General features: G+C 35.3%; 3 protein-coding genes across 3 annotated transcripts; 2 read left to right on the top strand and 1 right to left on the bottom strand.

Annotated features, from left to right (window-relative positions):
• Positions 1 to 387: 387 nt before the first annotated feature.
• On the bottom strand, positions 388 to 18,839 carry LOC106152807 (GON-4-like protein). Its single transcript, XM_013526546.2, has 28 exons — positions 18,672 to 18,839; positions 17,380 to 18,220; positions 17,041 to 17,126; positions 16,712 to 16,830; positions 16,170 to 16,298; positions 15,866 to 15,979; positions 15,449 to 15,652; positions 15,099 to 15,212; positions 14,841 to 14,924; positions 14,357 to 14,522; positions 13,814 to 13,936; positions 13,382 to 13,511; positions 12,937 to 13,081; positions 12,586 to 12,672; positions 12,137 to 12,296; positions 11,769 to 11,919; positions 11,264 to 11,414; positions 10,789 to 10,905; positions 8,111 to 10,428; positions 7,655 to 7,769; positions 7,140 to 7,277; positions 4,245 to 4,397; positions 3,716 to 3,897; positions 3,129 to 3,336; positions 2,209 to 2,871; positions 1,500 to 1,897; positions 1,093 to 1,195; positions 388 to 864 (listed from the first exon to the last, which is right to left on the bottom strand). The coding sequence occupies exons 2-28, from the start codon at positions 18,210 to 18,212 to the stop codon at positions 766 to 768; spliced, it is 7,290 nt and encodes a 2,429-aa protein (XP_013382000.2). The 5' UTR covers positions 18,213 to 18,220; positions 18,672 to 18,839; the 3' UTR covers positions 388 to 765.
• Positions 5,569 to 6,711, top strand: LOC147764292 (putative G protein-coupled receptor B0563.6). Its single transcript, XM_087000555.1, has one exon. The coding sequence runs from the start codon at positions 5,632 to 5,634 to the stop codon at positions 6,679 to 6,681; it is 1,050 nt and encodes a 349-aa protein (XP_086856681.1). The 5' UTR covers positions 5,569 to 5,631; the 3' UTR covers positions 6,682 to 6,711.
• Positions 18,840 to 19,105: 266 nt separating the features above from the next.
• LOC106152833 (soluble lamin-associated protein of 75 kDa) lies at positions 19,106 to 23,784 on the top strand. Its single transcript, XM_087011250.1, has 7 exons — positions 19,106 to 19,131; positions 19,273 to 19,427; positions 20,152 to 20,263; positions 21,428 to 21,510; positions 21,979 to 22,150; positions 22,440 to 22,619; positions 22,999 to 23,784. The coding sequence occupies exons 2-7, from the start codon at positions 19,278 to 19,280 to the stop codon at positions 23,163 to 23,165; spliced, it is 864 nt and encodes a 287-aa protein (XP_086867376.1). The 5' UTR covers positions 19,106 to 19,131; positions 19,273 to 19,277; the 3' UTR covers positions 23,166 to 23,784.
• Positions 23,785 to 23,816: the final 32 nt, after the last annotated feature.

The following is a 23,816-nucleotide window of genomic DNA, read 5'->3' as shown; positions in this document are numbered from 1 at the left end:
TAAAATTTATCTCTAGGTCTGCAGGGGTAAAAGGCTTCAAAATCTTAAAATTTGTCATAAATTCGATCCACTCATTTTCTCTCCAGTCAGTAAATCACAAAAAGTATGTAACCAGAAAATGTCTGTGCAAATGCAGCGAGGAAGAAGGCTTTAAAGTCTTAAAATTTCTTGTCAAATGTAATTTTTCAGGAAATAATGTACTGAAACTTATTTGTCTATGCCATGCTATTTGAAACTATTTGGTGGCAATTAGTTTGGTTTCAAGGCAACATTTTGACATGACTACTTGCTTAATTTGTATTTTAAAGATTTTTTTTTATCTCTCGACCCAACAGAACTATTACAGTGGTCTAAAAACAAGTACATGTTTTAAATGAAAACTATGACAGAACTTTCAAATACTTTATTGAAAAAATTTACAATGGTCGATAAACCATCAAATTTTAAATAATTATGTCAACAAAGAAAAATCCTTCAGATCTCACATGATCCCAATAACTGATGTATGCATACTACAAAAACATTTTGATAATGTAGTACCTTGACAATTTCAATCACTGCAGTTCTATTTCAAACTGCAATAAAAGTAATTCTGCTGAAGCATACTTCACACACTGTGCAATTCCCCAGTGTTAAAGTAAACAAAAGAAAACCTTTCTGGCAACTTGGTAATATAATCCATTTTCACAAATACATAAGAACACCATTGTCTTGAAATAATGCTCTTAATGTTGAACTTCACAAGTCGATGTCTTCCACATATTACTATAGAGACACATCATTGGAGTCTGTACTTATGTCATCGCCATCACAAGTACCATCATCAGAGAAAATATCCATCAAAGTGTAAAAACGGTTCCGAACCTGAAATAAAAAAATATATATATATATCTAAGATCAATCTGCAACATTTTTGAATTTGGGAGTATATTTACATATATAAAAAATTGTGGTGTATATTGCCACTAAACTTCTGTTCGAAATAACTTACTTTAATGAAAATATGGACTATTTTGCTCTAGAAATTTTATCAGAGATGTGCAAGACTAACAGTGATTTAACCAACAGCTCTTAACGAATTACATAGTTCACCTGTTTTGCTGTCCTGCTAGAAAGCTGACTTGCTATTTTGATGAAAGTTTCATCTGTAGGTTCTTCCGTTTTACATGTCTCTAAGATTATTTTGTCATCCTCTCTGAAATTAAAAAATTCAACAATGCAGAATAATTTTGATGAAAAAAGTCCATCTAGAAAGCCTGGGCCAACTGATATTATGCAATGGGCAAATAATATTTTATTCCCCAATGCATTATATAAGCAAATATACTATGTAGACTTGTATACTTGAAATTAGCCAAACAGATAGGACTTGAACTTCTAACAAATACCAAGTCCTGGACTTAAGTTTAAATATAATCTTAGATCAAAGATTTGGTCGTGTGTAATTTTAAGTACCAAAGTACAATGGGACACAATGAAATAAATGAACAACTCTTTACCTAGACCAAATAAAAGAATCTTTAGAGCTTTCAGAATCATCACTGTGCGGCAAGACCGTGGTAACTGCACTGTTCTGAGTCAAATTAATCTTCATTACTATCCTTCTAGAATCTGCTCCACTCGTCTTCTCTGAGGCATTTGGGTTTTCAGGTACACTGGGTTTCTCAGAAGAAGCACTGGATACCTCGGGTGCACTTAATTTCTCAGGCATGTTCAGTGTCTCTAATACAACTGGCAGTTCTGCCTGGACAGTGGTTTCCAGAGTGGTTGTTTGGCTGGAGTCTGGGTTTGATGCCTGGCTGGCAACTGAGAATGCTGAGTGCTCTGGTACATGAGATGGAACTGTGGTGGACAATGTCACCAGCTTGGCTCTTTTTCTAGGTCTTTGTATTTTCATCTGAAAGCACATCATAAACAAAAAATTTAGGGCTGTGTTTTAAATCTAATTCAATTTATTTTAAATTTTAAAGAGAAAATCAATGAACAACAAATGAGATTAAAGGTTGATAAGCATTCATAAGCATTCTATCAAAATGAAACTTACAATAATGGCAAATAATAAAAGGACAAAACAACAGTGCAAAATATTTCACTGTTTTTGTCCTTTAAAATAAGCCACAAATAAAACAAATTACATGAATATGTATGACATGCAGTCGGCTGACACTCCTCAATTCTAATACTTGAATATTACTGAAATAAACTTACTTCGACTTTTCTTTGAGTCTTAGATGTTAAACCCAATGGTGAGCCTGACTTTGCTTGGACATCAGAGGACGACTGTGAGGATGAAGATGATGTCACTCTGGAAAATGCTGATGCTGCTGATGATGGTAACATAATGTCACTGCTCATAATAGGACCCAATCGAGAGGGGGTCACTGTTAACTGTGTCTGTCCGTCCATTGAGTTTGAATTAGGTTCTATACCAGATTGGCGTAAAGCAGCCTTGAGGAGATCACTATCACTAGACAGTTCAGATATCTGAGTACTTTGCATCACTTCTGAAACAGGTGAGTCCATAGCATGCAGTTCTTCATTCAATTTTTGATCAGTGGAATTTTGCATCCTTCCTGACTCAATTGATTGTTCCTGTAAATTCATGTCAATGTTTGGAAATGCAGCACTGGGTGCATTTCCATTTCTGCTGGCTGGCTGATTTGAATTGGAGACATCCTCTTTTGCACTGTTACTCTTTTCGTTTGCGTTTTGTTGCCTGGCAGCAGTTTTTGGTGAATGCTGGGAGGGGTTTGTGTGCGGTGGTGAGAAAGAAGGTGGTGAGGAGGCTGCTTTGGGGGGATGGTGGAATATCACCTGTGCTGGTCTCAGATTCTTTGAACCCATCTGAAGATAAATTCTTCCATCGACAATCTGAAAAATATAAATTTGTTCTAAAATGTTGTTTTTCTCACAGCAAGGTATAATTGGGGCAAAATGACCCACTCTGGACATAAAAGATAATAATGTTCAGTATGTCTCCAGAAAGTCTAAAGAATGCTTATTTTAGTGTTCAACGGAGCAGTTTTTGGAAAAAAAGTATTTCCTCAAATTCATATTTTTTTAAGATATAACTTTTGTAGAAAAAAATGACATTCAAATAGTATGCCACTTTGATCAATAAACTTCACCTTAAGAGGGCAGCAAGAGGCACAATGCTTCTTCTTTTTCTTTAGTTTTTCATCTTGAGTATTTTGATGGCAGTTGCATCGACATCGTTTTGTGCCACAGTCTGTGTCTTCTTCAGGAAGTTCCACTATTTCAAAACCGTCGAGGGCAGCCATCTTGCTTTCATCCCCACTGTCACTTAGGTTCACCTCTTCAAAACAATTCATTTGACTGGAATAAGAAAGAGAATTTTACTGATCATATATCTGCTGTCAACTTTGGCAACAAGAGCTGATATGGTCATGCTTTTCTGGACTGTTTCAAGGTTTTGGAAAAAGCATGTCATGTATTCTGATGAAAATGAGCAAATACAGGTACACTTTTAGTTAAAGTGTAGACATTGACCTGTTGTAAAATTTCATCATCATAAGCATGCCGTGTGTTTCTGTCTTTTGGCAAATAAAGATGTTTGTATATATGTGCAATATAATATCTGACCCCTTACTTATTTTTTATTAAGTTCTGTGTGGATATAGGAAAGATTCTAGTGTAATATGTTTGTAGAAGTGATTATACATGAACACATATACATTTTCAATACCAATTTTACCTTTCTGGTGGCCTTGCATCCATAAAAAATGTAGAAAATTCTTCCAGTAAATGTGCCTGTCCTTTGAGCAATGGTTTCACAGTGGTCTTCAGCTCTTCAACATTTCCTTTGCCTTTGTTTTGCCAACGAGAAAATACCTTCAGGATCTTTTGATAGTGACTTGAATCCCTCCCAAAACAAACCTAAATATAGATTAGATAGATATAATTGCAATTCAATTGGCACAAAAAAATAATAAGAATAATAGATTACGAACAATTAAATTAACAGCACTTTCTATGTTTAACACCTGTCCAGCATTTGACATTTAAAAATTCTACGTTAAACACCTGAATCAGCAACAATTTCCTTATTAAACCAATGCTAATTACACACCATGATTAAGCAAGTCTATTGCAACCAATGTAGACACCTAATATTCCATTTTCAAAAAAAAAAAAAAAAACAAAAACATTATCAACTTTTGAAATCAGAGCAAATGCACTTTCAAGTATAAAAAAAAATTTATAACAATACAATATTTCTTTACCTCCAATTTCCTCAAAAAAATCCTGACTTTCTCAAACTCCTTGTTGGCCATGAAGCAGCCACACTCCACTGCCTGCTCTGGGAGAAGAAAACCTGAGAAGTCATTCACCAGGTCTGGGAAGTTCCCTAGCAATATTCTGATACTGTTATACAGCTGGAATGGGAAACAATAATATGACTGGAATTATCAAAGCTTCACTACAATGCAGATAAGAGATTTATCATATAATTTATGACGTTGACATAAGATGTTTGATTTTGAAGCAAGTGTTCTTTTAAAATATGTTTAAACACATTAAAAACAATTTTAAAATGGCCACACCATCATTTCAGGAGCTACATAGCTTCATTGACAGGACACAACATCAATATCCGCGAAGAGGCAACACCAATCTAGCTTACAAAACTATTCTGATTTTTAAAATAACAGCCGAAAAAGGAAAAAATCTGTTTGGTTTGTGATTTGTAAAATATAAATATATTAATCCCCTATACTAAAAAAAAATGTTTCATTGGTTAAATATTAAAAATATTATCAATCATCCTTTACTTCAGTACAGACATTATGTAAAACATTTTTTTTTCAAATGAACTTAGCTTTCAAGGTCTCTACCCAAAGTACAAGGTATTTTTAAATTAATCCAATACTCTATGCCCTATATTTTAATCAATTCAGCAAATGCCTGTGACCTGTGTTTGAATATCATATGTCAAAAGGTGCTTCATTCTTGCTAAAGTATTTAATTTCTCAAAAAAATTAATTTCAACTGAGTAAGTACATCAAGGAATGTATACTAAATGAAATACTGTAACTTTTAAGACAATTTTACATGTAGGACTTCTAGAAAATCTTAAATCAAAGAAAAAAACAATGGACAGAATACAAATGTTGAGTTGTCAAATACAACTGTCAGAAAGGATGGAAAGGTTGACCAGAGCCATTTTTTCTGTTAAGGCCACAAATTGAATCATTTGAACCACAAACACTGTTACTAGGGAGTAAACAAGCTAGCAGATCAAACTACAATAGTGTACAAAAAACACCTTATCATTTGATAAAACAACAAAACACAGCTGGATGGGATTGAGCCTTTTAGCAACAAAAAACAATTATTCTACAAGGCGCCAAACAATATAAATAATACATTTCTACATCTGTGCTGAAAAATGAGGTAGATCTGCCGAAAGCTTAGCAAGAATTGATAAGAGAGGATTGCACTAAAATTCAACACCATGGAAGAGAAAATCGGGATTTTTTTTCTAAGAAAGGATCACTTTAAAACAGATGCTACAGATCTAAGATAAAGACTGACGTAAACTGTGATTGTATTGAAGAACTGAACTTCATCAATTTTCTTCTTAAGAAAAAGTAGTACACTTCATTGAAGATGGAAAATTACTCTAATTCAGCCTTCTGGGAACAGTTACATGATACAACATATTATCAAATCTCCACAGTTCTAAACCAGTATATGTTGCCTGTTTTAATCATAACTGGACTCCTCGGAAATACAACAAACTTTGTGGTGATGGGACAGAAAAAAATCCAAAGAAGAAACAGAGTGATCAGCTATCATACTAGAGTGTTGGCCTTGGCAGATAACCTGGTCCTTCTCATTGGTGCTACAAGACGCTGGGTATTTCACCTCACTGGATTTGACGTCCTGAACCAAAATGACTATTTTTGCAAAGGGATTACCTTTCTTCACTTCTGGGGATATTATTTTGCTGTTTGGATGATAGTTATCATGACTGCAGAAAGATTTGCTGCTATTCATGACCCCTTTCAGTGGAAATCAACAAGAAATGCCCTAAGGCTGATAACAGGACTTGCAACACTATTGGTCCTGGCAAACATACACTTTTTCTGGACAGCTTCTTTAAATACTCGTGGTTTCTGCACCATTTCAACTGACTTTGAGAACTTCGGACAATTCATCTGGCCTTGGATTGATGGAGTTTTGTACTCATTCTTTCCAAGCACTTTATTGCTTATACTAAACAGTCTTTTGTTGAGAGAATTAAGTAAAGCTAAAGCCAGGAGTAAGAAATTCAACATAACTAGAGCTCAACTTCTCTTTCCAAAGTATTACCAGCAGAACAGAAAAGTAATGATCCTGCTCCTGACAGTCTCCATCTCATTTCTGATTCTCTCACTGCCTCACGTCATGCTGATCATTGTGAGATATTCAACATTTCAAAGAACATCCAGAGATATGGGACTCTATTCACTGCTGTCCACAGTTGCAAGTTTCTTAACATACACTAATCACAGCATTAATTTTTTTCTGTACTGCATCTGTGGGAACAGGTTCAGGTCCGAGCTGAAAACTCTATTCATTTCAAAGACACGTAAGCTGCAGCAAAACAACTTTGCCAGTAAAAAGCCAATGAAAGTGTTTGTGACATCCGCGCGAGATCAGACAACAACTCTCTGAAATGTATCTTAGACATCTGACTGAATACATAATTTCTAGAACTAAACTTTCTACATCTGGTCCATCTTAACTATAATCTTGGAAATTAGACGAGGACTCTCAGGATGTCAACGAATAAATCTTCGACCAGAACTCAATCAGGCACTGTATATCAGTAGGGATTCCATTCATATTTAAAGATGTTAAATATTTCAGAGCCGGCTGAAAGATAACCGCATAATGTGTTCCATACATATGACATTTAGCAGATACAGACAGCTTCGTATTATTAGGAACTTCCAACTGTGCTAATGAACTACATAGCTTTTTGGAACTGAAAAACTGAGTGCTTTAACAATTTATGAATGAAAATGTTTTTTTTGTTCTTAATTAACCCTGCAGGTGTTAAATCACACTTGTTAAACTTATCTGAATACTGAATTAAATTACAAAGAAAAAGAGTGAAAGATATTAATTACTTGCACTGGTGAACTTTGACTCTTCTCAAACTCATACAAAGTTCTAAGAAACTTTTCATAGGTGTCGAGGTCATTCTTCAAAGTTTCCTTCACTTTAGTTAAGTAGGCTTGGGCAAAGGCTGTGTCCTTTTCATCTTTCTGTAAGATTAAAGAGTAAATCAATTATAAGACTATTCTATGCACAAGATGAAGCTGTCATAGTAGCCTGACCTTAAAATCTGACCTCCCTTTGAAAACTGAGCCATACAATTTTAATTTTGAAACATTGAAAGCTCCCACTGAAAGTTTAACTTTTTCATCTCAATACTGAAAGGTGACTTTTTCTCATATATTGAAATATATTTACAGAGAATTATTAAATGTGAAATCTTGTAATCATTATTTAATAGATTAAAATAAAGAATTATCTTAACATGCATCTTTATGAGATCTTGTCCTTATTTCAGTTTTACTCTAAACCACAGTCAATATTTTTTAAAAAGTATTTCAATGAAGCAACTTTTTATGAATATTACCAAGGTATCGGCTTCAATAAGATTTGGCATTAACATAGCTAGTGTTGCCTCCTTTCTCTTCTTTGCCTTACTTTTCTTGCTCATTTGTAGGGAAGATCTCTTTTGAGGATTGAATCTAAAATAATTAGATGTTGTTTATCTTCTTTTTATGACAGTGAAAACCAATCTTGATTTTAATTAATGTCTTGCAGCTTTTTCATTTTTTGCTGTGACTGAACATCTTTCTTCTTACAGGACCGAGATTCATTATCATAAAAATCTAAATTAAAAAAAAACCAAAAACTAATCAAATTTTGTTTTATTCTTCAACAATTAAGTAAAAAAAAATGTCATAAAAAAGAAAGATGTTTGCTCTTCACCTGTTTACAAGGGTTATAAACCCTCAAAAAGATAGCTTTAAATAAAAGTCACAAACTATGAGATACAAAAGATTTGTTAGCAAAAAATCTTTCTTACCCAATAGTAGAACTAGCCGCCATTAGTTGTGCCAGATGATCATCTTCATCTGGGCTTTCATCCTCATCATCACTTCCATCACTCGGTGGACCAATCACTCGATTAGTTTTCCTCTGGGTCGTCCTCTTTTTGGTCAATTTCTTCTTAGTCTGAGGTTTAATCTTACTCGCATCTTCCTGGTTTTCCTTGTCCTGTTGATTTTCATCAGATACATACTCAGATTCCATGGTGTCATATTCACTGGCAGCTTCAGCATCAGCATCGGCAAGATCGTCATCTTGGTCTTCATCTTCATCTGGGATGTCGCCCTCAGGGACAACCTGAGTGTCAAAACTTTCCTTGGCTGGATCCTTTGGCAGAAGTTGTCTCAAACGACTACTCCGCCTTAGGATTGTGGGCATGTTTCTTGACAAACCACCTCTTTTGATTTTCTCAGTTATAGCGTGGGCAGCTTTTTTAGATGGAGATACGGAGGGGGCTGTGAAAATAAATCCTTTTGGAAGAATTGCCCTAGCTTGTTGCTGCAGCAGTTGTCTTCTGGGACTTTTCTGGATTTTTTTCAGAAAAGGCGAAACGGTTTTTGTTGGCGTTTTCTCTGGAGTCTTTGGTGCAATAGTTCTGCATCTTGGAGAGACCAACTGAGGCATTTTCACAGCTTTCTGAGTTGAAAGTTTTGAGAAATTCCCTATTTGTGGTGGAGAATGAAGAGCATCTTCATTTAAGTTCAGCACTCTTTTCGGGGGTGTGATCATAAAACCTGCAACACTGGCCATGATTTGAACAGCTGATTTAGTAGGCGAATTTGAATCATTGTCCAAGTCCTTTGGCTTCACCGGTGACATGTTGTTCAATCCAGCCATTTCCAAAGCCTCCGATGTTGCAGTTGCATTGTTATTGTCATTGTCAATGTCATTACTGCCTTTCTGGACAACAGCAGATTCTGACAACCCCTCTCCTGTTAGGTTTGGCATGCTTATAGTAACCCCTATATCACTGGAGGCACGACTGTCCTCATTAAGACTTGTAGTTTTAGTTATCTCATTCTCTTGACTACACACCTCTGTGCCTGTTTCACTCACAAACTTGGAGACATGTAGAAGAGCTGCAGCAGTAGCAATATCATTGTCATTACTGCCTTTTTCTTCATCAGCAGGTTCTGGCAATGTGTCTCCTGTTGGCATGCTTATCGTAACCCCTATATCACTAGAAGCATGGCTGTTCTCATTAAGAGTTATAGCTTTACTTTTGGCATTCTCTTGGCTAGACACTTCAGCACCAATTTTACCAACAACTGGGGAATTTTGTTGAGTTGCAGCAGTTGCATTAACAGTAACATTAGGGACTCCACTTCCATTCACTCCAGAATTCAAAGTCCGTGATTCAGAGCAAGGAAGAACAGTAACAATGCTGCTATTTGCAATGACATTACCACCAGATGTCGGTACACTGGACACTGACTGGACAGTCACACTCCTACTTTCATTCACGGTGGCCACCTGCTGGCTGACCACCTGTGGACTGGTCATTATAAGCACTGGACTGGTACTTCGCTGTTGTTGAGGACTCTGCTGATTGAGAATGACAGCACCAGAGGTTTTATCTGTACTGATAATGGCTCCCATCTGCTGAGGACCTGCAACTATGATGATTGGTCCACCTGTAAGTGCTGGAGCAATCGGCTTTAGGTGAGGTTTTCTTGGGTCCACTTTAGGTCCTTTTCCACTGCCAGCCCCTCCTGAAGAAGCAGGCACTGAAGTTGTAGGATTAGCCTGACAAGATGATGTTTCAGCTGAACTTTGAAATTTTTGGATGGACACAAACTGTGTGGGGCTATTTCTGTTTGCCTGATCAGCCTGTATAGAAATGGTGGTGGTGCCTGAGGTGGGAGTGCTTCTCCCGCTGGTCCCATAATGGATTTGGATACCTTTGTGTTTGCTGTAGCCCACATCAGAGTGGTCTCTTAAAGCCGGGTCCTCCTCAGCTGTCTCCGTCTCCTTTTGAAAATTTGGTTTTTGGGTGGTCTCACCCTTGTCATTGGGGTTTCCACCGCACGATGGGCTAATTGTGGTATCTTTTGAAATTTTGTTCATTTCCTCGTCTTCTGATCCAGAAGTACAGTCACATGAAGAACCACATGAGGAACAACATGTGGAACATTCGGAATCTGTACCGATATCTTTTGTGTCATGTATTTCATTTTCTCCTTGACCATTCTTATTTTCACCTTGTGTTCCTTTGTCTTTTTCCTTATTATGCTTTTTCAATTTTGTCTTTCTCTTTTTCTTGGATCCTTCCTTTGAAAATATTTTATGGTACTTCTGAAAGACAGACGTTTTCACCAATTAACAACCATTAGTTGCCATATTCTAATATTTAAAAATGCTCCAAATGAAAACAATACATTAGTATAATTTCATGTACTTCAGAATGAATAGACAGGTCCAGCATAAGTTTAAGACGGCATTCCCACAGATTTTAGATCGACCTATCCCCGTGGAGAGTCTCACTAGAATGCAGTCAGCTTAGCCGGCTTAAATGTGTCCCGCCTACTGAAAGCTGTGAGGGGGTAATTAACTTTCGTGCGCGCTCGGCTGACAGCAATTTAGCATGAACCCCCAGGGAGTTATGTCGATCTAGATGGATCAATCTAAATCTGTGGGAACCCAGTCTAAGAATACCTCTATCCAACATGGCTGTTGAGTGCAGTCCAGTTCAATGATTGGTTTTATCTTTGTCAGATCCAATGTTTCATAAAAAATTGGCATTTGGGGTTCAAACTTTCCTGATTTTACTCTCTGAAAATAAATGAGTTTGAACAGTTTGATAGTCATTATAAGGCATAAGCATCATTATATTTCTCCTGCTGCTTTCATGTAATGTATTCATTTTGATCAGTTATCTTATACTCAATTCACTGTTTTTTTTTTAATTACTTTTATAACAAGCCCAGTATGGATTTCAAATTTACAGGTTCAGTGATTACATCTGTCTCACAAATTTCATTATGGATATGTGCCATAAATGTAGCAAAAGCAATGAAAACAGAGTGAGACAGACAGAAAGAAGAGAAAGAAAATATACACAAGAAACATCAGACTATAATATTTACACTTGGGATTAACTTTAGCTTTGAACAATAAAACAAATATTTACCTTGATCAAGTTATCCCCCTTTTTTGTAGCACACATGTTCTTTGTCCTTATCCGAATCTGTGTTGCCGATTTGGTTGGCAAGAGAAAATATCTAATCAATTCTGATCTCTTCATGAATGCACTGAATTGGTATTCGCCAAGAGCCAAAAGACTGAAATGAAAAATCATTTCATAGAGAAAAACATGATATAAATTTGCACAACTTAAAATATGCTGACCCTTAACTAGTTTAACCTTAAATATATCAACCTCCTAAATAATGTATGATAAAAAGTGCTGAAATAAATGGCAGTGAAGTCAAGGGAGCAGTTTTTTTATAAGGACTTGAGTCTTGAGGGGTCTTGATGTTGAATTCTACAAACACAAACACCCATACACACATCTCTAAGTAATGTCAGGTCCAGACGTTTATTTCTGTGACGAGATAGACCTGTTACAATTATGTCAGAAAAATAGAAAATGCAATTCCTTTATAAATCATGGTTCAAATATCAACATCACTTACTTGTCTTCTGCTTCTGTGAAGAACACTTTCTGCGGGAACATCACTGTACTTGGGAAGAGCCCACTTTGTGGAACCAACCAAGGGTACATGAAGACAGTATTGTTGACAAACACTGACATCTGGTGGCTATTTAGTTCTGGTGGGTCGAACACTAAAATATACGATTAATAATACAATTATAATATGAAAACACATAATATATATTTTTTCTTTTTAATCATAAACTAAATAATACAATAATTCTTTTTTGCAAACTGCTTATTAAAAAAAATTGCTTGCTTGAACAAGGTAGAGTACATCATCAACTGAGATAAGTCGCAAGGGAGAAATAAACATTCACTTGATGCATTTCTAAACTGCGCCCTTACCCCTTTTGCCTCTTTTCTTTTTCAGATTTGTGACAGTCACACACGGGAAGACCTGTTCGTCTTCTTTCTTCACCACTGTCAGAGCATCTGGCAAGTTGAGGGCATTGAATGCTGACAAGGCACCTGCCTGGGACTTCTGTCTGAACAGATCTACTTCCTCCTGGAATGACATATCATATCAACCCAGTGAAATTTATTAAGTGATGTTGCAATAACAAATTCCTTTTTTACTATTCATAATAAGAAATTCAAGATTTCCAACCTTGTATCCTCGTATCCATACGCAATTTTTTCGAGGCACTGCAAGACAAACCTCTTTAAGAAGAACTTTTTCACCCCTCTCCAGTATTCCTTCAGGAATAACCCAAATACAGACTCGATAAAGCAAATCTAATTCAAAAGCCTTAAAACATAAAGCATTATGTTACAAGTGGTAGGAATGAACTCACCAAGAGTTTTCTACTTGCTGAGGCCACCTCTGAATAATCTGGTATTGGTTTGGAGAGCACAAACATCTGGGTTAACAACTGCACATGCTGTAAGAAATGTTTGTGAATACAGTGAATATCAGTGAAAAATGTGTGAAGAGACAGTAGTCAAACTTGCAAGACATTTCTGCTATACCTTTTTTATTCTTTAATTTCATTTTGTTAATTTATGCTGTATTCAATTCATTAATCATTAAGATATATTTGTCTTTAAAAAACATGAGCCAAGTTTATTCAACTTTTTTTATTTTTCATACGTTTATCTACAAGTAGAATACAAATTTTAAATTTTGATTAAAAAATACATTTTACCTTTCTCATTTGTAGATCCAACTGTGCCCTCTCCTCTGGAGTTACTTGAGGGATTTTATCAGCTTCTTTTACTTTCTTTTTACTGTCTTTTTTCTTAACCACTTCTCCATCTTGCACCATCTTGGAAACAAGCCTGTTGTCAACTCTGAAGAAACATCAAGTATATTTCATTATGCTCATTTTCACTGTGTAATAAAAATTTCTTCGTGTTAAAAATTGTGTTATATTTCAACTTGGCATTTCAATTTATTTATCAGATAATTTATTGTAGCTAAATACAACATTTCTGTGTTGATAATGTACAATACATACATATAGAGAAATACAACTAAAGCTAATAATTATTACATATACTAAATTAAGAAAATAAGTTGTTTAATAATTTCACTGTATTAATCACAAAAATGTCTATTTTTTCCCCTTTTTATATATTTTTTGGCCTTACTTGCAGCTAGTTCCTTGTAATAATCCTTGAGTCCACATCTCCTCTTCAATCTTGTCATCATCTTGCTCCAGCCCCTCCCAGCCACCATAGGCCTCAAATACTTCATCCATTAATTCATTCAGTTCTTTTTCTGAAGACAGTAAGGGAAAGCTCATTGATATTATCTAAGACTGTCCAATGAAAGACAAATTTAAGACACTCATAAACATCTGGCGATTTTTAAAGCATTGTCTATACTTGCATTAAGTGTTGAAGTATCACCTTTTTAGACAAACTGTATCCTCTTTTAAATAAGGCAAACAATTAAAGACTTTCACAGTTCCTCTTTTGTGCAGATGTCACTAGTAATGGATTCTTGTTTTACATACAAATTTTGAGAGAAAACATTTCCAAGTTGAATAAAATAATATCTAATTTAATGAAATGCCTTACTTGACACCCGGACAGATTGATCATTTCTGTAATCCTCCTCATCCACTTCTTCTTCATCAGCCAGAAAGTTATATTCTGGGTCATCCATGCTTTCATCTTCTACTGCATCAAACAAACTGGGGTCTGAAATGAAAAGTATAAGTTTCACATTGGCAGGGATAAAAAGTAATAAAAAAAACATGCAATGAAATGAATGGGGGACTTTTCCTACCTACCAAAATGCTTTTCAGAATTTGTCAAATAATCAAAATGGCACTTTTATTTTATGTCCTATATTATGACTTCCAAAAGAATAAAAGTTTTTATTTTGTGTTCATAATTGGAAAAAAGGGGGTAGGAAAAAATTCAGCTGATACTTTTGTGTCTTACAGATATAAACATCTAAATTACAGAGCACATCAAATACCTTTCCCAATAACCTCATAACTGAGTTTACATCTATCAAATATATAATTCCTTCTCTGATTACTATAATAAATGTGTTCTTATGCTCCATAAAAAATTAATAAAAAAGGAAACAGCAAGCATATGACAAAGCCATACCATCATCCTTGAGCAGCCCAGTCAAGAACCCTGTCCATTCCTGGTCATCATGTTCAAAGTCATACATATCAGGAGTGATGTCTGGGGCCACAAAGGAAGACTCTATCACATCCAGGGGGGTGTCCTTTAAAGGAAGCTTGGATCTGGTTCGAAGAGCAATGGTATCCTGAAGTGAAAAAAAATATTCTCCTTAGATATAATGAATTAGTATTACCAATTATGTTTTATGCCAAAACAGAATATAAAATTAACTATAGGAATATAGGATATACAACATAGGAACAATATATAACAATATAGGAACTTAACTTAATAAAGACTCAAATATTAGAGGAAAGTGGACAATTTTTATTACCACAGCATATACTTTCTTCACTTTTCCTTCATTCTAGGACAAGAATGTTTTATCAATATTGTTTCATAAAAAATTTAATGTGTTAACATTTAAATAATGTGGCTTATACCAAAGAAATTCAATACATACTTCCTCAGATTTTTCCGCTTGTGTTTTTTCTCCTTTACTAAGTTTAGACTTTGGGGGCAATTCAAGGGGAGGACCCATAGTCTCCTAGAATAAACATAAACTATCATCAGGTAAAAGCAGAATTAGCAATATAATGAGATATAAGCTACTATTTTGAAGTCAACACTACAATTTTATGTGGATTTTTAAAACATTAATAAGCAGGATAAGAGGTAAAGAAGAAAACAAATAAAGACTTAAGAGTTTCCAAATTCTTACTGTATAAAATTTTGGTTCAGTAATAGTGCTTGTCTTTTGTGCATCAGCTGTCAAAGTTGTGCTGCTGCTTTCTGGTTGGGCTGGTTCAGCTGCAGGTTTAGGGGAGCTAACAGGCTGCATTATATTGAACATTTATCTATTAGCAAACCCCAAATATCACCCAACCAATTGCACTTTATATATAAAAGCATCATCAACACCATTATTTAAATTGCAAATTACCAAATTATATACTAAACTTGAGAAAAGAAATCTACAAGAACACCAACATCCCTCTCTCACTATACAGATACACTGCCCTTTTTTTTGCTTCAAATGATCCTTATCAAATCTTTAGCACAAAAACACACCTTTTCTGTTTCTGTAGGCAAAGATGGCTCCTGCTCTTTCGTCACCAAGGACTTGGCTTTTGGGGTGCTTTCTCCCAGTGGTTTTAACTGCACTCTCTGCTGCTTGGGTGTAGAAGGAGTTCGAGGCCTTGGAGTTGGAGAACCAAGATCACTGGTCTGAGAGGAGGCCACACTCTCGCTGTCTTCATCACTGTCTTGAAATGACTGAAATATAAAACAATCATATTTGATCTAGGTGTTGAAATGATATATATTCATTTCAAATCAATGGTTTATGATTAATACTTCAGCAGAAGTGATATGTAAAATGTAATATTCATCGTTCAAATTTTTAATTGTTTCAGTTGTTATACTTTCTAAAGAAATTCAGGTTTAAATTTCAAAATAAATACATGAATAAAATGTCAGGTTTTGTACCTCATTTTCTGGGACATATTCATCATCCTCTTCATCATCTTCAAAGCTCAGCTGAAGAAAGTTCTTGACTTTCTGTGGCTTTTTGATTGGTGACAAAGGCAGTGGTAAAGGAACCTGGAAAACAATAAAATACTAATATCAAGGGATGGCATAATTTCTAGACAAAATTCACCAATTATTCGCCAATTTTGTATAACTTTTATGGGTAAGGCTGTAAAGAAAATTGTATAAAAGAAAAACATCACAAATTTAAACAGATAAAAACAAGATAATTTCTATAACATTTCTGATATTCCAAACTTACATTTCCTTTCTGCATGACCTCCTTGACCTTAGCTCTGGTCATTTTTGGAACATAAGGTGCCTCACTGGGGTCTTCCATGGACAGAGTGTTCTTCATCATGGCCACCACGTGTTCATTGGTTAGGACATGCTAGAATGTTAATTTATACAATATCACATTTTATAACTAATGCAAACAAAACAAATTCAGAAGACTCAAAATGTAGAAATTGTTATATTACTTGAAGTCTCAACACTTGCAACTGTATCATCCAGATCTGATGTATGGCATCCTTTAAATATCATAATAATGTAGCCAAATCAAAAACTTAAAATGCAAAGCAGGCTGTAATTTCAACTTACCAACAATTATCTTTGCTAATGTATTTCATATAGTTTTAATATATAGTCCATTTTCCCTTTGTCTTTTATGCTTATATAACTAACTATTTCACAAGTTTGTAAATGGGAGGAATATAACTTATTATAAGGGTATAAAGACGAAATCTCGGTTTGTCTTCAACTTCTAAAAATAAATCTGTTACTTGTATTCTCAGTACTTACATGCAATATGTTTTTCACATTCTTAGCAGTGAGATTATTCTTCTTGGCTTTCTCTTCAAGACACAGATCCATCTCACTGTCAGATTCTATGATGCGTAGCTTTTCTGGGTCTGGTGATCCTTGAATTTAAGAAAAACATATCAATGACATTCACACAGTGAATAAAGTATAACCAAATTTCTGATAAACATATTTTTCAAGAATATTTTATACACTGTCCACCCATCCTGACAAATCAAAACTTTTTAACCTTAAATCAAAAATATTGGTAGTCTTCTGAAGAAGTTGGATGGCTCTCTGGGGAAAGCCCTGTTGACCCATCAACCTACCCAAAATAAGCTTCTCCATCTCTAAATCATCATCTTTTTCCTTTTTCCTCTTTTTCATAACGGGGCTCCCAACTTTTCTTGGTGTCCTAAAATAAACAAAGTTTTACAGTGTATGATTTACCCCTAAAAAGTGTGAAATATATACTTTTCCACATGGGCAAAAATGTCAGGAATAACAGGACTAAATTACATGCAAAAATAATTAAAAGCACTTGTCAATGGACTCCATCAGCTTAATACGATTCCAAATAGTTCACATGCTTTTCATAAGTTTTTTCATATAATGAAAATAATCAGAATTCAACATATTTAAAAGCTAAAACAGATTGCTGACTTAACCTTTTTCTAGGGGTGACCTCCTTTTGGGGTGAAGCTGAACCTGACAATCTCCCCTTTTTTTCACTTGAACTAGAACCTTGGAATATATGCGTAGTGATCCCTTTACTTTCCTCATTTAACAATGTCAATTCTTCCCTCAGCTGTTCAAGTCTTTCACTAGCCTCAGTGTGTGAGGACTTTCCAGGGGTTCCTTTTCTTTTTCCCTCATCACCTTTACGAGTAAAAAATGGAGACTTTCTGGTCGATCTACGCGGCGAAGACGTCAATTTGATCTTCAAAGGACTACTTTTCTTTCCAGATCTTCCTTTAACCAGTTGGACGCGCTTCTTTTTAGTAGGCGTTGTTTCCTGTATGGTTTTGAGTAATGCAGAATCATGTGAATGTTCAGACGCCTCACTTGCCTTTTCTGGTGTACTTTTGGAAACATCAGGTAAAACTATGGGGGTCTGACTGCAAAATGCTTCATTTGAGGCATCATTTTTATCCTTTTCTTCTTGTTCCATATTTTTCTGAATGGTATTCTTTTGCTGACTTGGTGATAATTCAGTTGCGCCTTCTCCTGTACATTCTTTAGTCTTTACATCATTAGACCTATTTTCAGTTTCATTTTCTGAGGTGTTAGCATCTGAATGTTCGGCCACTTTGTTGGTGTTATCATAAGGCTCATCAGCAGAATCGTTCACTTTCTGCGCTGGCTGGGCGGCTGTAACATTCACCGCATGACTTGGGCTGGTGTTGCTACCATCATCCTCTGACAAAAACCTCTTCAGAGGCGGTGTTAGTGACAACTTGCGAGGGGTGCCTTTTCTTTTCGATGGCGTTTTGGAACTCATTTTACTGGCTGAAATAGTAGAAATCAAGGTTTAATTTGGTTTATGTTAGTGATTCACATGAACAAATCAAATAAGTTGAATCATAAACTGTGAAATGCCAAGGACGTAAATTTTTGGATATGCAGACTTACACAATGTACGCTTAAACCAAAGGAGTGTCATATTATGACACAAATACAACTGTATGTTAACTTCAATGTTTTGAACCACAAACATTGATTAGATATATCTTTTGGAATACTTCCAGTATCAAACATGATCGTGTTCTAGAAAAGTGGGATTCAGTTATATTACTCAAGTAACATTTTATGTGTCTTTATCAAGGCCTAAGTGTGAGACTGAGTGTGAAACTGAGATTGAGAGACACCAAGAGAGACAGATAGAATTAGAACTGACTGAATCTGCATCATATTATTCAAGTTATCCAAAACAAATTCGTACAATATTACATATACATACATTAAAACTTATTGCACATTATATCGAGCTTTCTGTTTACTGTTCCGAGGTTTCAAAGCACATTGTAGCGGCATCAATGTCATCGTCGAGATTGACCTACAAATTCTAGCGCCATTTTAAACTACCCACAATACAATATTTGATGTCAACATCCGGTTCTAGGTGGGTTCAGATCACTGGGTTCAGATGTACTTTTATTATGAGATGTGCAAAAACGAAGCATTAATTAGTTTTAAAACCGCCAAAAGGTGTCCAAATTATGTTTACATGGTATCTGTAATAAAACAAAGGAGTATATAGGCGCAACGATGGTAATTTTAGCTCAAGGTTCTGTTTGACCTCAAATGACCTCTTTTTGTTGTTTCTGCAGACTGGATAAAACAGGTTGGAACCACTATGTATATTGTTTCGAAGCACACGAGAAGGTAGGTTCTTTCTGTGGGGACGCTTGGAGAAGAAAGTGAATTGAATGATCTGCATTTATGCAAATTGATAATGTTAAAAGTAATGTAATCTTATTGATTTTCAACTTAAGTTATGTGCAGTCACGTTTTCAGCCTCAGATTGAACACTGTTTACGTTTTCAAATCAATTTGTTTAGCTCCAATGGAACGCCAGACGACATGCCTGCAATATCCAGTTGATGCACTGCAGGTAGAAGCGGATAACAACACCTCAGACCTTGACAATTATTTGGTGGAAATCGAAAGAGGGAAGAAAACCGATGTTGTTATTTGCCAGGGATGTGCCAAAAAGGTACGCATGCATGGTGTAACCCTTCGCAAAATATCAGGCTTGTTGCACATTTGCCGCAGTTTGCGATTCCTTCTGGCAAATTAGCAGCAATTTAAAATTTTCTTGCAAACTCATACAGAATCGTTGCTGTAAACTTTAGGTTTGCATCAATATTTCTGAATTTTTTTCATTTTGCCAGGAGAGTAGATTTCAAGATAAATCAGGCATTAATAAAAACTAGAATTAATTGAATTGTTGCTTTTAAATTGTTTTGCTGGGCATAAGATTATACTAAAATCTTAATACATTTTATTAGTCATGTTACAGCTAGAGTTTAATTAAATATGAGTGATTCTTAATTTAAGGCTGTCACAGTAAAATTTTCAAGAGATAATGAGAAAGAAATGATGGGACTACCTATCAGCGACTGTTTTCTTGTTTTGTACATGTCATTTACATTTCATGTTTATTCAATTATATGTATACTGGGTCAGGTGATGGTACAGCTCTGTACTGTTGTCACATCAGTGGTGTATAGCCAGCACACTAACATATGTAAACACAAATGTTAAAAGACATTCCTTGTTAGGTGCGGCTGTTATATTGGAATTGGTCTGATCATTAATAAATTAAGTGATTAGAATTACTCAGCAGTTACTTCTTGGATTTATCCTGGTTTCTATATTCTTATACTTGTACCTAGTGCTTTAGATATGCACACATGATTTATTTTCATATGTTTTAGGTATCAGTATGCAGAAACAACACATTGCAGATGGGCATATATGGCGAGTTCACAGACCATGACAGCCCTTGCCAGAAAGTACTGAGTCTGTTTTGTGAAAACTGCAGCAAAAGTGTGTATAACTAAGAAACATATTGGAAACTACTGAGTGCTTTCTCTCATGTTAAAGCAAGCTGCGTGTGTTTGTTATTTGAAATAAACACACTATCACAAGAAGTATTGTTTACAGTGCAGTTACTATAAGGCTTCGCTATAAGGTGTTAGCCTTTTGATAATCTTAATGCAGTTTTATCTTCATTAGTCAACTGGTGATAAAAAAGGGCTAGAGATATACATCAGGGCTCAACACAAACGGTTGTCCGATTGCCCGGGGCAATTAAAATCTGCAGTCGGGCAAGTAAATTTTACGTCCAGTTGCCCGATGGACAAGTGATTTTTTTCCTATCGGCAGTGCAATGTTACATCTGATGTTAAAATATTGAAACATTTCACGTTTTTTTTCCTTTTGCACAATAATGTTATGACGCACTCATAAACTGCAACGCTTGCTTTTTGTCAACAAACAAAGCGTTGCACAATTGCTTCAGATGCGCCAAGTGCACTATAATGGTCACAGAAGTCAAGGAGGCCCGAATTTGAAAATTAACCTGTCAGACTAATTGTGTCAGGTACCACTGTCAGGATTGCCAATCCACTTGTTCCTGGATTTAGTAAAAAATAAATAACTCAAAGATGACAAAATTAACACAATTGATTTTTTTTATACATCAGTAAAATGTAATGATAAAAATTTGCATATCAAGTGGTTCAAAATTTTTCGTTAATAATGGGCAAGTTGAGGCAGAGAAAGGGCAAGTAAAAAAATGCGGCAAGTTGCCCTGGGGCAACCTGGTTAAAAAATTTATGTTGAGGCCTGTACATGTATATTGGAAGCACATTCTTTTCAGATAAAGCAGTCTAAACTGCTTCACACCAGATAATTTATGACACAAGCTTACTGTAATCTTGGTTTTATTGCTGTTTTTATCAAACGTTTGCTTAAGAGGTGGTCTCTAGGCAATGCCAGAAAAATAAAGCTGAGCTTATAAATTTAAAATTGTAAAAATTGTTCAGATAGCAACCACAGTTTTAGTTTTGTCTAAGTAGGCTTGATCCAAGTGCCTGTGGGATAATTCATTTTGGGCACAATGTGTCATTATGTCATTTTTCCACTTATTATAGAAGTCCAACTTCAACAACAACAGAGATTGATTTTACAATTATGTTTCTTTTTCAGTAACTGCATTTCGTATACAGTCCCAATGGTTTGGCCTTCAACATGCTTTGAAGAGCTATGACAACAGGGATGGATTTCACCAGGTAGGTGTACGCATGTTCATTCCAGAAGAAGGTTAGACATACTATTGTATTTTCAAAAGTGCTAGTCTTGATGTTTTTTCAGTAACAAAACAATTGAAAAGTAAGTTGTATGTTGGCCAGACGGGCTCAACTAGTAGAGTGCTTGTTGCTGTAGTAGTTGTGGGTTCATTTTCCACTGAGCACTGGATAAACTTCTCACTATATAAGAACTCGCTGTATAATTAGGATAAAGTGCTGAAAAGGTCTGGCAATGGTAGTGTTGGTTATTGTGTATTACAATTCAGAGCACCAATTTGGGTTGATTGCTCCTCGGATTCGTTGCGATCATTTCAAAATTAAACTTATCCATATTATATAGACTAGGCATAAACTGTAAAACCAGCTGATTTTGTTTATTAAGGATAGCAGACTAAAATTAAAAAAAAAAAACCAACCTTACCTTTGGACATGTTTCACCCTGTCATGCAGGTCACAACATTTGGTGACAGATTTGTACTTTGGGTGCTAAACAGGATAATGTACAAATACTGGGACAGTGAGCCAGGTGATATACCTTTCTTGTCAATATCTCCCCACGATGAGGCCAGGCTCGTCTGGAACAGGGGAAATGCTGTGGGGTTCTACACAATGAAAACAAAGGGTGAGTACAAAGTTTTAGTCCATTTTTATCGGAGTATTGGATTCAAGTGCAAACTGTTTTTTCCTGTCAACTTTTAATGGAATTTTTGGATAATTTAGGAATATTGTAATTTTTAATTTATTTTATAAAACAGTATAAAATTAGTCTAAAATTAGTCTCCAAAGGTTCACTTGAGAAAATTGAAGAAATGGCAAAATAGTTTATTTGAGTTGTATATTGGCAGTGAAATATGCAAATGCTGAACTGTTACGGTAAAGATAATACAATATAAAATTTTGCTTTTATTCAGGAATGTCTGTGCATGATCATACATCAGACACTTATGCTCTCCCTGTAATTGATACAATATATGTACAGAAGAAATATAGGAGACAGGGGTACGGCATGAAGATTATGGAAGATATTGTCAAAGTTTTCCCTGACATGGATGTGGGCTTCAGTTACCCAGTGTCATCTGCAATGTTAAGTGGTAAGTAAATTTGAAAATTTTGACGTGTCCAAGAAGACCAATTTTATGTTTACTAAAATTGTTTGAAAAAGAAAGCACCAAGAGTGCATTCCCATAGATTTTTAGATCGATCTATCCCCGCGGGGAGTCTCGCTAGATTGTTGTCAGCCTGACCGGCTTAAATGTCTGTCCGGCCTACTAAAAGCTGATAGGGGGTAATTAACTTTTGTGCGCGCTCAGCTCTCGGAACCTGACAGCAATTTAGCGTGAACCCCCAAGGAGTTAGGTTGATCCAGATAGATTGATCTAAATCTGTGGGAACCCAGTCCAAACCCGGGGTACTTTACCCAGGATTGCATGTCAGTTTGGTAGACTTAACCTTGAACTTGTTTCTTTTCAGTTCAGAAGAAGTTCCTGATGTTGCACCCAGAGCACAGAGATCACATGTGGGAAGTGACCCACACGGGAGGAGAGGGTTATCAGCAGAACATTTGGTTCAAACTCAGAAATATTGAAAGAAAAAGACAATTGGAATCTCTTAGCATAAGTGCTAAAGCTCAGCTGTAAATGCATGTTGGTTTTACACATGCTCAACCTAATGATACTCATTTGCCTAACATTTAGGCTTTTTTTCTTGAAATATTGTTTTTTTAACAATCAGTTTGTTGAAGAAAAAATGAACAGGTTTTATAAAAGCAGAACTGACAAGGTTGTAAATACAATAATAGTCCTTGCACAAGAAGTTTCAGTATCAAGTTCATGTGCATACTTGAAATATTTTGCATTGAAAAGTGTAAAACAAAAATTATTTTAAAATTTTTTCTTCAGTTTTAAGTTTTTGAGAAATATGTTATGATTGGAATAATTTGTTGTTCAGTAGTGTGAAACCATATTATGTATCGACTGTTCCTGCACAAATTGTCAAACAGTATTAATAGTGTCTTTTTATGAAGTATTTGTGCCTTTTAACATTCTGTCCATGGACAATTTGAAGCAAAATAAAATCTTTTTGGTTGATGGATGAATATTATTCATTGCATCAGAATTTTGAGTGGCAAAATTTTTTATACAAACAAGATGCAGAAGATTTTTATTGTATACTGAAACAGTTGCATATGCTTGAATTTGCACATTGACCATAACTTGTTCTTTTTCTTCCTATAAATATAAATTATAAATAAATCTATTCACCTTGTTGTTTTCATCATTTATTTTGAA

This window comes from Lingula anatina, chromosome 1 (genome assembly GCF_051362555.1).
Source record: "Lingula anatina isolate TDL-2025a chromosome 1, LinAna3.0, whole genome shotgun sequence".
Taxonomy (NCBI): Eukaryota; Metazoa; Brachiopoda; class Lingulata; order Lingulida; family Lingulidae; genus Lingula; species Lingula anatina.
This window is presented reverse-complemented; position numbering and strand designations above follow the sequence as displayed.